Source organism: Pongo pygmaeus, chromosome 10 (assembly GCF_028885625.2).
Source record: "Pongo pygmaeus isolate AG05252 chromosome 10, NHGRI_mPonPyg2-v2.0_pri, whole genome shotgun sequence".
In the NCBI taxonomy this organism is placed as follows: Eukaryota; Metazoa; Chordata; class Mammalia; order Primates; family Hominidae; genus Pongo; species Pongo pygmaeus.
Window position 1 is genome coordinate 109268681 of NC_072383.2, and position 13222 is coordinate 109281902.

At 46.4% G+C, this 13222-nt stretch overlaps 2 protein-coding genes across 28 annotated transcripts in view; one reads left to right on the forward strand and one right to left on the reverse strand.

The window, feature by feature from the left end:
* TCTN1 (tectonic family member 1) overlaps positions 1-13222 on the forward strand; it is a 43386-nt gene that overhangs the window by 26426 nt on the left and 3738 nt on the right. For 2 of the 22 annotated variants that reach the window (XM_054444981.2, XM_054444980.2), the window contains 6 exons: positions 408-533; positions 926-1011; positions 4331-4487; positions 6572-6697; positions 7112-7256; positions 8377-8460. In XM_054444981.2, coding sequence (XP_054300956.1) covers positions 408-533; positions 926-1011; positions 4331-4487; positions 6572-6697; positions 7112-7255 — 639 coding nt within the window. In that variant the 3' untranslated portion in view covers position 7256; positions 8377-8460. Of the gene's footprint in view, positions 1-407; positions 534-925; positions 1012-1632; positions 1774-4324; positions 4502-6556; positions 6698-7111; positions 7257-8376; positions 8461-8824; positions 9643-10513; positions 12641-13222 lie in introns of those variants that run through there. The other 20 variants (XM_063646747.1, XM_063646745.1, XM_063646744.1 and 17 more) reach the window with 16 other exon arrangements.
* Positions 8130-13222, reverse strand: part of HVCN1 (hydrogen voltage gated channel 1) — a 41431-nt gene continuing 36338 nt past the window's right edge. For all 6 annotated transcript variants that reach the window (XM_054444994.2, XM_054444990.2, XM_054444992.2 and 3 more), the window contains 3 exons: positions 10536-10767; positions 9503-9615; positions 8130-8809 (listed from right to left, as the gene is read on the reverse strand). In XM_054444994.2, the coding sequence (XP_054300969.1) occupies positions 8744-8809; positions 9503-9615; positions 10536-10767 (411 nt within the window). In that variant the 3' untranslated portion in view covers positions 8130-8743. The remainder of the gene's footprint in view (positions 8810-9502; positions 9616-10535; positions 10768-13222) is intronic.

Here is a 13222-nt window from a genome sequence, read left to right on the forward strand (position 1 = left end):
CCCATGGTGTGGCTTTTCTTGGCTCAGCTGTCTGCTTGTCTTTCTGCTATCTCATCAAAGGACACCTCTTGTCTCCACAAACTTAGTGACTTGCCGGAATACATCAAAATATTTTTGTTGTTGCTGTTTTTGTTTTAACATGTTTCCTCTGCAGAGATAGACTTATTGCATTCGGCTTGGACCAGCTTATGTGGAACTTCTGGAATTGGGCAGAGTGGGTCAGATGACCCTGTCTGCTAGGGGTGGTGCTGAGGGAACACCTCTCATAATCCAACTGGACAGCAGAGCAAAGCTTCAACACATGGAGAAATGGGGAAAGATTTGCTATCTATGGGTGTTTTCAGTTATTCATACAGCTTCTGAAATGTAATGGAACAGGTATATTTGGAGTATCATTTTGTTTTTAGGTAAAGTACAGCCTCACATACACAGATGCGGGTGAAGTCACCAAAGCTGATCTCTCATTCCTTCTGGGGACAGTTAGCAGCGTAGTGGTCCCACTGCAGCAAAAGTTTGAAATTCATTTTCTTCAGGTAAGGTTGATCAATTTGGCATAAGTATTTAATTGCCAACTTAAAAAGAAATAATAACTTCTCAGTGGATAAAACTGAATTTCTAAGTATTACATCCAAGCCTTTGTAGTGAACAGAGGGCTTTGTGTAGCCTGTGCATTTGTAATGAAACCAAGCATTCTCCTTGTATCTTTTTTCCTTTTGGGAAAAGATTCTCTTCCACATTAGCTTGTTCTTTTACAGTATGATGTACTCCTACACCTGGCAGATGTATTTATAGTTCTGAGTACGGAGGGAGAAATTCTTTTATTGGTTGGTAATTCCAGATTTTATTATGAAAGAAGCATTTTTCTTCCTGCCATTTCCTTATTAAAATGAGAATTATTTGGGGGCATTTCTGCATTGTCTTTCAGGAAAATACCAAGCCAGTCCCTCTCAGTGGAAACCCTGGTTATGTCGTGGGGCTCCCATTAGCTGCTGGATTCCAGCCTCATAAGGGATATCCTTTTTGGTTCTGTAGAGGGTAGATTTATTCCTCTCTCCATGTGCGTGGGCTGCACTGCTCTTTATCGCTGAGGCTCCCCTGGGCTGCTTGTGGGAAGGAGAGAGCAGTCCAGGCCGAGCTTCCTGCAGGCGGCTCTGGTGGGTGGCCAGTCTGGCTACACAGCAGGTGGGCTGGGGGGAGACTGGCAGTTGGGGGTGAGACAGCACATCCTGGGAAAATGTCAGTGTTTTTTTTTTTTTTAATCTTTTTTTTTTTCAGCCTGCCATTAAGCCACAAAATATGTCAGTGTTTTACAACGAAAATCTTAAGAGAGAAAGGTTGACATTTAAACGTTTTTAATTTCACATTTAAACAGACACTCCTAAACAGATTTAGTGATTTTGAAAATTTAGAATTTCGAAGGGCCAGTTTCTGAGAATTTTTCTTCTGAGAATCCATTTATTAAGGAAAATAGAACTGACTTTTTGCCTGCTCCTGGGAAATAGCTGTCAAAATCCCAGAGGCCCAGAAAAAGTGTATTTGGGTCTCCCTCATGTCACACAAGTGACACTGTCTTCTTACCTGAGAACCAGGCTGCTCTAGCACTAGGCAGTTGTCCCTTAACTGTCTGTGAATATCTGGGATTATTCAGACCACAAATAGATACGGACAGCTTACTATTCTTCATAGCACAACTGAGCAAGACTGCTTAGCACTGGAGGGGGTCCGGACCCCAGTATTATTTGGTTACACTATGCAATCTGGCTGTAAACTAAGGTAAAAGAGTCACTTGTTTCTATTTGAGCTTGTGCTGATCAGAAAACAAAGCATTCTCACTTTTCCCCATTTTAATCAAATCTCTGCATCAGCTGATGAGCTCACATGAAAGCCACATATAGTATATCATCATGCATGAATAGTAGCAAAACTGTTACAATCATTTTTGTTATTAAATATGGCAAAACAAAAATTTCAAGGCTTTGTATGTTTCTTTTTCTTTTTTTAAGAGATGGGGGTCTCGCACTGTCTCCTAGGCTGGAGTACAGTGGCGCCATTATAGCTCGGTGCAGCCCTGATCTCCTGGGCTCAAGGGATCCCGCCTCCACACTCGGCTTTTTTTTTTTTTTTTTTTTTTTGAGACGAAGTCTCGCTCTGTCACCCAGTCTGGAGTGCAGTGGTATAATCTCAATTCACTGCAACCTCTGCCTCCAGGTTCAAGCAATTCTCCTGCCTCAGCCTCCTGAGTAGCTGGGACTACAGGCATGTGCCAGCAAGCCCAGCTAAATTTTGTATTTTTAGTAGAGACGGGGTTTCACCATGTTGGCCAGGCTGGTCTCAAACTCCTGACCTCAGGTGATCTGCCTGCCTTGGCCTCCCAAGGTGCTGGGATTACAGGTGTGAGCCACCATGCCCGGCCTAATATTTTTGATTTTTTTTTTTTTTTTTTTGTAGAGACAGGGTCTCACTATGTTGCCCAGGCTGATGTTGAACTCCTGGGCTCAAGCAATCCTCCCGTCTCAGCCTCCTAAAGTGCTGGGATTACAGGTGTGAGCCACTGTGCCTGGTCTGTATGTTTCATTTTTAAGGTTGTTTAGCATTTGAGTTCACAGCAAAAATATTTCCCCTGACAATATTTCCTATGTTGCTCAATTTTAATATACACAGCACATCAAAACCAGTGGGAGGAAGCCTGAATTATGATGTTTTTATCTTATCAAATATGTACGTAATATAAAATATCAAACAGTGCTGCATGGTTTGTTATCAAAATAGTTCTTACCCTCATTTGCCCCACCTTGGAGGCAACCACTTTCAACTCTTGTAGCTGTTTTTTTCAAATTCTACCCCCAAATCTTGAAATAACCTGCATATATGCTACTTCTTGATTTTTTTGGTTTTATGAATTTTTTATTGAGTTTCCATTAAGGAAGACAAAGGTTTGGCTCTTTCCCCTTCATCCCCTACCTCATGACCCACATACTTCCCGCATCTTCCCAGGGTCATTGGATCATTATTTTGGTTAGACCAATATTTACCATTTACTTATATTATTTTTTGAGACAGGGTCTCCCCCTGTTGCCCAGGCTGGAGTGCAGTGGCGTGATCAGGCTCACTGCAGCCTCAGCCTACAGGCTCAAGCAGTCCTCCTGCTTCAGCCTCCTAATAGCTGGGACCACATGCGGGTGCCATCACACCTGGCTAATTTTTAAAATTTTAGTAGAGACGGGGTCTCCCTTTGTTTCCCAGGCTGGTCTCGAACTCCTGGGCTCAAGTGCTCCTCTTGCTTCAGCCTCCCAACATGTTGGGATTACAGGTGTGAGCCACCACATCCAGCCACCATTTACATTATTAGTTCTGATCCATTTAGACCAGCATTTTTCAAAGGGAGAGAGTTCCATGGAATACATTTCCACAAGACATCAGTAGGGGTAGGTCTATGGTCCAATACGTTTGGGAAACACCAAATTAAAGTTAAAACAATGGTTCCTTCCTGTATTACTCATCAGAGCCTTTAATAGGCAAATGTGCCTCAGGAGGGACATGGGGATGTGGAGGTTCAATGCTTCCCCAACTTTGGCCATGAAACCCTTCTTGTACAGATTTTCAGTGGAACACAGTTTGGGAAACATTGTTTTAGACTTATCATCTCGCAGGTCAAGACTTTGCAAAGTTAGAGACTCTTTAGCTTCTGTCATAATCCCTCATTTGGAGAGTGAGAAGATAATGAAACTGGGAAGGAATGAAACTGCTGGTGGGGCTGGGAGCGGTGGCTCACGCCTGTAATCCCAGCACTTCCGGAGGTCGATGTGGGCAGATCACCTGAGGTCGGGAGTTCGAGACCAGCCTGGCCAACATGGTGAAACCCTGTCTCTACTAAAAATACAAAAAAATTAGCCAGGCATGGTGGTGGGCACTTGTAGTCCCAGCTACTCAGGAGGCTGAGGCAAGAGAATCACTTGAACCTGGGAGGCGGTGGTTGCAGTGAGCCAAGATTGCCTCACTGTACTCCAGCCTGGGCAACAGAGCAAACTCCATCTCAAAACAAAACAAAAAAAACAAAAATCAAAAATTAAAAAACAAAAAACTGCTGATGGGCTGGGTGTGATGGCTCACTCCTGTAGTCCCAGCACTCTGAGAGGATTCCATGAGCCCAGGAGTTTGAGGCTGCAGGGAGCTATGATGGTGCCACTGCACTCCAGCTTGGGCATCAGAGTGAGACCTTATCTCAAAAATAAATAAATAAAGGGAAGGAAAGGAAGAAGAAAATAAAAACTGCTGGTGGATGAACAACAGCCTCATTCAGTTGACTTCTTTTTCCTTCACAAAGACTGACTGGAGCTCTCCCGTGTCAGCTCGTAGCACAGAAAGTGAAGAGCCTGCTGTGGGGCCAGGGCTTCCCAGATTACGTGGCCCCTTTTGGAAATTCCCAGGCCCAGGACATGCTGGACTGGGTGCCCATCCACTTCATCACCCAGTCATTCAACAGGAAGGTAAAGGGGAGAAGGTACAGGTTCCATGCTAGCGGTCTCTCTCTTCCAGGTGGTGTGATGAAGGCAACTGGGGAAGCCAGCTGTTAAGGAGGCAGGATGGCCCTGAGTGGGAGTGCGGGCTGAATCTTGGATACTGATTTTTGCCCCTTGTTAGCAATGTTGCCTCTGGCCAGCAGTTTTATGGCTTTGAGCCTCTGTTTTCATCTGTGAAATGGGAACGCTAGTCAATAGTGAGTGAATGGCCTCATGGGGCATTGAGAGGGTTAAGTGAGGTAACGTTTATGTGGCCCTGGGCATGGTGCCTAGTGGTCCATAAATGGGAACCACTGTGATCCTCATCCTGTTGCTACCATCATTGTGATTGTTGGTGTCCCCCGAGCCCTCTCCAGGCATCTCATGACACGATAGACGAATGTTGAGTCCTGTATCAAAGACTGAGACTTCCTTATGTGCACGTGGCTGTCCCACCCATTGTCCCCTGGTCTACACAGGCAGCCCACACCTGAGAGTTTTCACTGCCACAGTTCCTCACAGAGTTGAATGGAAGTTGACAATCCTACAGATAGGTTCCCGGTCACATGTGATGCTTCTGCCCACCTTTTTCTTTTGTCTTAGCAGTCAGTGTGTGGGCTGGCCCTGGCCCAGAGGCGTGCTCTCCATCTTAGCCTGTAATTGCCCAGCTTGTTCTTGTCACGCTTTCTTCAGACCTCTCATTATCTGCTCCGAATATTTCTAGCATGGGCATAACGGGGGTGAGGACTGCGCACTTCTCTGATCCGCCCTCCCACCGAGGCCAGCAGAGACCCGGGATTACTCAGTCCCTGCTGTTCCACTGCAAAGTCTTGGCTCAGCTCTCCCACCAGAACCAGGCACATCGCTTCTGGCTTCTTGGCCATGGGTGAAGACATGCAGTTATTACTCCTCTTCAGAAGGGAAGACACGGGTTGGGAGGAGAGGCAGCAGTGCGCACATGGCACCGTCAGGGTCTGTGCTGATCCTGGGTGCTCAGAGGGCCTGCAGCAGCGGGTTTTATACCAACTCTGCCGGCAACTCAGGTAGAGGCAGGCACGAGCACCTGCTAAACTCAGTTTCCACCAGCTGCATGCTGCATTGTCTCCTAAGAACAGGATATTCGAGAGGATTGTTCAGCCTGCGTGGTTTTTAAAGGCAGTTCCAAGCTAAGGAATTCCATCAGTGCTTTTTTCGCAGCCACCAAATTTAGCAGGCCTGTGAGGTTTTCATATCTTGAAGAGATGTATTTTAAAGCTTTTTTTTTTTTAATGAAAAAATGTCAGACACACAAAAAAGTAGAATAGTACCATGGAGTCCCCACGTACCCAGCCTGCAGCTTCAACAGTTACCACATTTGCCAACTGGAGAGACTGCCAAGGCAGGAAAAGCCCTGGAAGGCCCACGGCCCCTTTTTCCCTTGGGTCAGAGGCCTTAGAGCCGGCTGCCAAAGCAGCCAACCAAAGGGGAAGCTCAGCTCCTTTATGGCACCAGCAGCATTCCTGATGCAGATGAAGAGTTGATGTCTTTGACAACATACGGACACTGCCTGGATACCCAGATGTCACATCTTAATTGCCAATTGATGAAATTAGATAAATGAGAAGAAAGCACTTAAATTTCCCCTCAGAGCATTTTAACATGACACGCAATCAGGTTTTATTTGTCTGCTAATAATTATTTCTCCCCCTCCATCCCTCCCACCAGTTTCTTTCCTGAAGTCTGTGAGGCAGGTATAAACAGGTAGATGAAGTTAGAGCAGTTATGGCCCTAAAGGGTCCACAGTTGGGTATCGGCACTACCACAGTTTCAGGTGATGTCGGCCTTTTCAGAAATAGGAGGAGATGGAAAAATTACACTTCAGCTGTTAAAAATATTTTTGGGGCATTGAGTTACTTTAAAACACGTACATTCTCTAAGCTGTTTTTATCTGAACTTGTAGAGTCTATTCATTTTCTTGTTCAGAACATTTTGTAATATGTGAAACCTTTTATAATTAAAACTCTGAACTGCAGATTAAGTCTAACTTGTGGTTTTGTAAGATTCTAATGGATTAACAGCATTTTGTTTTGCAGGATTCCTGCCAGCTGCCAGGGGCTTTGGTTATAGAAGTGAAGTGGACTAAATACGGATCCTTGCTGAATCCACAGGCCAAAATAGTCAATGTAACTGCAAATCTAATTTCATCCTCCTTTCCTGAGGTAGGCCTAACCTAGTTTAAAGGCATAGGTTAAGACAGAAGTCTAGACACAACTCAAGTGTGGTAGGTGACAGGTATTACTTTGTGAAAAAGATTATAATTTAAACCATGGGGGTTCATAAAATATTTCAGCAGTCATTCTTTTACTTAGAAACACTGACGATGGTTCTACTTACATTAGCATTCTGGTTTAGATTGGATCTTTAAAATTCTCATGAAAATTATGATATTCACGTATTAATCAGACACCCTGGTAAAATTGTTTCTCTCATCCAAGTTAATGGCCAATTAGTGCTCCAGGACCTATCAGATTCATGAACAGTAGTTGAGTGAGGAAGAGAATGAAAAGTGTCTCATTGTTGTTATTCTGGGAGCACACTGGAGGGTGGGCCTTGCATCTCTCTGTTTATTACAGGCCAACTCAGGAAATGAAAGGACGATTCTTATTTCCACTGCGGTTACTTTTGTGGATGTGTCTGCACCTGCAGAGGCAGGCTTCAGAGCTCCGCCAGCCATCAATGCCAGGCTGCCCTTTAACTTCTTCTTCCCGTTTGTTTGACGTAAGTGAGGAAACTATGCCCCTCTTCTGAGGTCATCCCCTTTGGAAAGTGTGCACGTGGGGCTAGAAGTCCCTAGGGGACACTGAATTTTATACTTTTTGAGGGTCTCGCTTTGTCGCCCAGGCTGGAGTGCAGTGGTGTGATCATGGCTCACTGCAGCCTTGACCTCCTGGGCTCAAGTGATCCTCCCACCTCAGCCTCCTAATAGCTGGGACTACAGGTGCACACCACAACACCTGGCTAATTTTAATATATTTTGTAGAGATGGGGTCTTGCTGTGTTGACCAGGCTGGTCTCAAACTCCTGGGCTCAGGTGCTCCTCCTGCCTCGGCCTCTGAAAGTGCTGGGATTACAGGTGTGAGCCACCGTGCCTGGCCTTATTATGCTTCTAACCTTTGAGGTTGCCTCCAAACCAGCACACTGCCCTTCTCCACTCCCTTCCCGCCTTTTTTCCTTTTGGAAATGTCATTCTGTCTGACTTTTGAATGGGTAATATGCTTAACACATAGGTCATAGATAGAATCCAAAAAGTCTTTGGGGAGATGGTAAAGAAACTCAACAGGACTTGAAGCAGCAGAGGCAAGGGGGATTTGGCCAGTTCATTCATCCCCTGCTTTGAGTTATTTTAAAAATACTCCGTTCAGGTTTTTTCCTTTTTGGGTCCAGTTGAAATGAGTACAAAAAATAGCAAAATATTAGATAAAATCATGTGAGAAGAGTACACAGCCTTACAAGGAGATCTTCCCCCAAATATGTTAATTATAGTGGAGTCTTGGGTCTAATTGCCATTTCTGCACCAGGCACTGTAGCTAGCTTGCTCTCCGACTGGCAGGCTGGTATGGGTGCCACAGAGGAAAGAATACAGTAGGAGGGTCCAGGGGAAAGAGAGAGTTTATTTTATACAGTAATTGTACACTAATTGAGGAAAAATGTTGTCAGGTGGCAGAACGCAATGGAGCCACCTGGAAGCTGGCTGATGCAGCTGGGGCACACAGAGGAGGGGCCTGGGTACCCCTTTTGGGGAAACTGAGACAAGGGAAGCTATTTAGAACAGCTTGAAAATAAGAGACTTTTCTAGAATGGGGTGGCAGCTAAAGTAGCTTCTTTTTCTTTCTTTCAGAATGCTCAGATGCATCAGTTCCTTAATATACACATGAAATTTGAAAACTGTACATTCGATGAGATTAAATTTTATATACAACTAGCAATTGTCCAGCTTTGTTGCTCATTTTCAAGCAAGGCTAAAGTGTTCAACATGAGAAAATGTGATACATTTGATACAGTGTGGGGTGGGAATGGATGGGCAGCTCTTGGTGGTACTGGACCTTCCACAAGGCTGTGTCCACCCAGAATCCATGCTGGCAGGAGGGAGGCAGAGGCATCAAACCAAACCTCTCACCAAGTGGCCCAGGAGGGGCAGCTGTTCCTCTCGTGATAGCACAGGCCCATGAGGCAGTGTCTTCTCTTTGAGGGCAGCTGGTCTGGGTCTAGTTCACTTCACCAAGAAGTCCATGCTGTCGCAATAGCTTGTTAAGTCTTTCAATTTCTTGTTCCTATTGCAAAAGCAGACAAACACTGGAATTTACTTTGAGCCTCGCCAGGGATGTGACAATCATTCAGTGAGCCCCAGGCACAGGACCACAGAGATGAATGAAAGCTACGCTGTTTGTGGCATTCAGTCAGCTGAGGAGACTGCTACAATCAGATAGGCTCCACTGAGCAGCAGTGACAGCAGTGAGAAGACAAAGGTGGGGGGACCTGGCAGAGCCCTGGGATGTGGGGGGGTGCACAGCTTCAGGGAGGATGTGATGCCTGGGCTGGATCTGAAAGGACAAGGCAGGCTCAGCCCAGGGAAGGGCGCTCTAGGCGCATGAGCAGCGCTGTGCTGCAGGCGGGTGCTGTGGCAGAGGCCAGCTTCCCAGAGGCCTTTTTTTTTTTTTTTTTTGAGACAGAGTTTTGCTCTTGTTGCTCAGGCTGGAGTGCAATGGCGCAATCTTGGCTCACCACAACCTCCGCCTCCCGGATTCAAGCAATTCTCCTGTCTCAGCCTCCTGAGTAGCTAGGATTGCAGGCATGTGCCACCACGCCCAGCTAATTTTGTATTTTTAGCAGAGACAGGGTTTCTCCATGTTGGTCAGGCTGGTCTCGAACTCCAGACCTCAGGTGATCCACCTGCCTTGGCCTCCCAAAGTGCTGGGATTACAGGCATGAGCCACCACGCCCAGTCCCCAGATGTGTCGTCTTACCTTCTCAGAGCAGCTGAACTCAAGGTGTTGAATCTTGGCGGCCAATTGTACATTCATCTGTTTTAACCTTAAGAGTTGCCGTTCTGAACGTGTCTTAACCGAGATGATAATCCCTGAAATAAAATTGGGGGTCTCAGTGATACTGGTTTCTAACTTAACCACTCAGGAAAAAAATCTGTATTCTTATAGAGTTTGGAGGAGTGGTGACAGACACGCGAGACAGTCATCACTTTAGGGTATCAGAACTGGGAGGTCAGGGTTTCGTGTCTGAGCTACTTAGTACCCAGTTACACAGTATCTCTCTTTAGCTGGCATGGCTGAGAAATCCTTAAAAATAATCACTGACAAGATGAGCATTAGGCTTCTTAACCTAGAACCTGTTCACAATCATATGGATGCATAGCAGCGGTGTCCATAAATGCCACGAAAGCACAGGCTGGGAAATGCCCCCTTTCCCCATAACAGGCATCTTCCATAGGAACTGAAAGGCTTTTTTTCTTTCCTTTGACAAGAGTCCAGTTTTTTTTTTTTTGAGATGGGGTCTTGCTGTCACCCAGGCTGGAGTGCAGTGGCACAGTCTTGGCTTATTGCAGCCTCCAAATCCTGGGCTTAAGCGATCCTCCCACCTCAGCCTCCCCAGTGGCTGGGACTACATGTGTGCACCACCACACCCAACTGATGTTTGTATTTTTTTTTTGTAGAGATGGGGTTTCACCATGTTGCCCAGGTTGGTCTCGAACTCCTGGGCTCAAGTGATCCTCCTGCCTCAGCCTCCCAAAGTGCTGGGATTACAGGCATGACCACTGCACCCAACCTGTTTCATTTTATTTGCTTGACGTAAACCTGTTCATAACCAGCTCCTAAAGGGCTGAAGAGGAAGAAGGGAGGAGAGGGAGGTGAGGGGGCAGAGGGGAGGCCTCCATAACAGGAGCCACTGTGAGCTCAGGCACCCAGAGTGACTGCGCAGCCAGGCCTCGGATGTATGCCTGAGCCCCTACTCTCCATCCACAGCCTGGGAGTGCAGGAGACGTACCATTGATGATCCGGGCCACCCGCCACAGCCGGAGCAGAATCAGCAGGCCCAGAGCCTCAAACTCGTGCTCCTGGAACAGGAGGACAATGTCGAGGACGAATGAGACCACCACCACGACGGCATCCAGGATCTCAAACTTGTGGTGAAAGAACTCCAGGCGGAAGACAAATAATTTAAAGATAATCTCCATCATAAAAAAGACTAAGATGGTGATGCTCATGTAGTGGAATACCTGAAGGGGACAAGGAACCACAGTCAGGGGAGATTGGGCCTCTGGGAGGTCAAGCTGCCCTCGCATGCACCTGCCTGGTCACCAGCAAGAGAATTCATCTGTTGGACAAATCCAGATGCCCAGTGCTGGAAACACAGCTGTGAACACCACAGATGAGGCACCTGCTCTCTAAAGGGCAATTAGGCAATGTCAGAATTAAAGCATCCTCTAGACCCTTTGGACAAGCAATTCCATGGCTAAGAACTTACCCTACAGCTGAGCTCCTGTGCACAGGGACTAAGGATATTTACTGCAGCACTGTTTGCAGAACAAATACTTTCTGCATTGTTTGTAAGACAACAGAAATGTCCATTAGACAGAAATGTCCATTAGAAGTTACTCTTGAAATGAATGGTGGCACCTCCATATGGGGCCCTAAGGACACAGTTGTTAAAAAGATTAAGCTGGGTGTGGTGGCTCGAGCTGATAGTCCCAGTTACTTAGGAGGCTAGGTGGGGCCTCCTGCCTAGAGCCCAGTTTGAGGCCAGTCTGGGCAACATAGCAAGACCCCATCTCTAAAATAACTGAATGAATGAATGAATGGAGGCAGATCCATATGTTCCAATTAGGAGTGATCACCAAGGTAGGTGGAAAGTGAAAAGGGTTCCGAGATCCTGATCCAGTCCTGGCTGGGCACAGTGGCTCATGCCTGTTATCCCAGCACTTTGGGAGGCCAAGGTGGGCAGATCACCTGAGGTCTGGAGTTTGAGACCACCTTGGTCAACATGGTGAAAACGTGTCTCTACTAAAAAAATACAAAAAGTTAGTCAGGCATGGTGGTGCATGCCTGTAGTCCCAGCTATTTGGGAGGCTGAGGCAGGAGAATTGCTTGAACCTGGAGGAGGTTGCAGTGAGCTGAGATTGCACCACTGCACTCCAGCCTAGGTGACAAGTGAGACTCTGTCTCTAAAAATAAAAATAAAAAATAAAATAAAATAACCAGTCCTCACACCAAGATAACCATTTCCAGATCTGCGGCAGGGGAGGTACAATGTGGGCAAGGACGTCTTGTGCCAGAAAGCAAGGAAGTCTTCAAAGACATTGCAGAGTCATGTCAACAGGACCCAGCAGTCAGCTTGAAGAGGCTCACAGTGACAACATTTGGAACAATCTGAACATTGAAAAGAATGACTAAGATTGATTGTAACACAGTGAATAAAAAAAATTCACAGTGCGGCACATACACCCATGCACACACACACACACGTGGGAAAACAGGGAAGTGCTTTTTTATAGAAGAGTACCTACTACTAAATGTAGAAGGAAAGACAGAAAATCACCATTTTGCATTCCCTAGTGTAGTCACTGACTCAGGCAAGGATCACCAACAGATGCCAACTGGGGAAGAGGATATTTGCGTGCTACCAAAGCAGTACCGGGCAGATCATTTACCACTGCAGTGGGAAAAATGCCCCTGGCCAGTGGAGCAGTCCAGCATTTACTACCTACATCAAGTGACCCAACTGAGTGGGACCCCTGGCGTGGTGTGCCTCCTGAAAATGCCACATCCAGAACATTGCCAGCCAATGAGGACTCCCTGCTGATCAAGCCCTGGACCTAACCGTGCGTGGTGTGCGGGAAATAAAGAAACAAGGCAGGAGACCTCAAAATCATCAGACAAATCCAGAACATGGGACATTCTACTGGCTGGGCTCTTCCAAGAGTCATTGTCATGAAGGAAAAAGAAAAGCAGGAGGATTTCTCTAGATTAAGTTAAGCCCAGGGAGGCCGGGTGTGGTGGCTCACGCCTGTAATCCCAGCACTTTGGGAGGCCAAGACAGGAGGATTGCTTGAGCCTGGGAGTTCAAGACCAGCCTGGGCAACACAAGGAAACCCTGTCTCTACAAAAAATTTAAAAATTAGCTAGGTGTGGTGGTGCGTGTCTGTGGTTCTAGCTACTCAGGAGGCTGAGGTGGGAGGAAGGCTTGAGCCCATGAGATCAAGGCTACAGTGAGCTGTTAGGTGCTCCTGCACTCCAGCCTGGGTGACAGGGCAAAATTCTGTCTTAAGTATAAAAAAAAATTTAAAAATTCCAAGGAGACATAACCAAATAGAATATTGGAATTCTCTATCCTAGTTTGAAAAAAAGTGCCATTAAAGACATTCTTGGGCTGGACACAGTGGCTCTTGCCTGTAATCCCAGCACTTTGGGAGGCCGAAGTGGGCAGATCACTTGAGGTCAGGAGTTCGATACCAGCCTGGCCAACAAGGTGAAATCTCATCTCTACTAAAAATACAAAAATTAGCTGGGTGTGGTGGCGGGCACCTGTAATCCCAATTACTCTGGAGCTGGAGGCAGAAGAATTGCTTGAACTCAGGAGGCGGATGTTGCAGTGAGATGAGATAGTGCCACTGCACTCCAGCCTGGGTGATAGAGACTATCTCAAAAAAATAAAAAGAGACATTTGGGATGAGT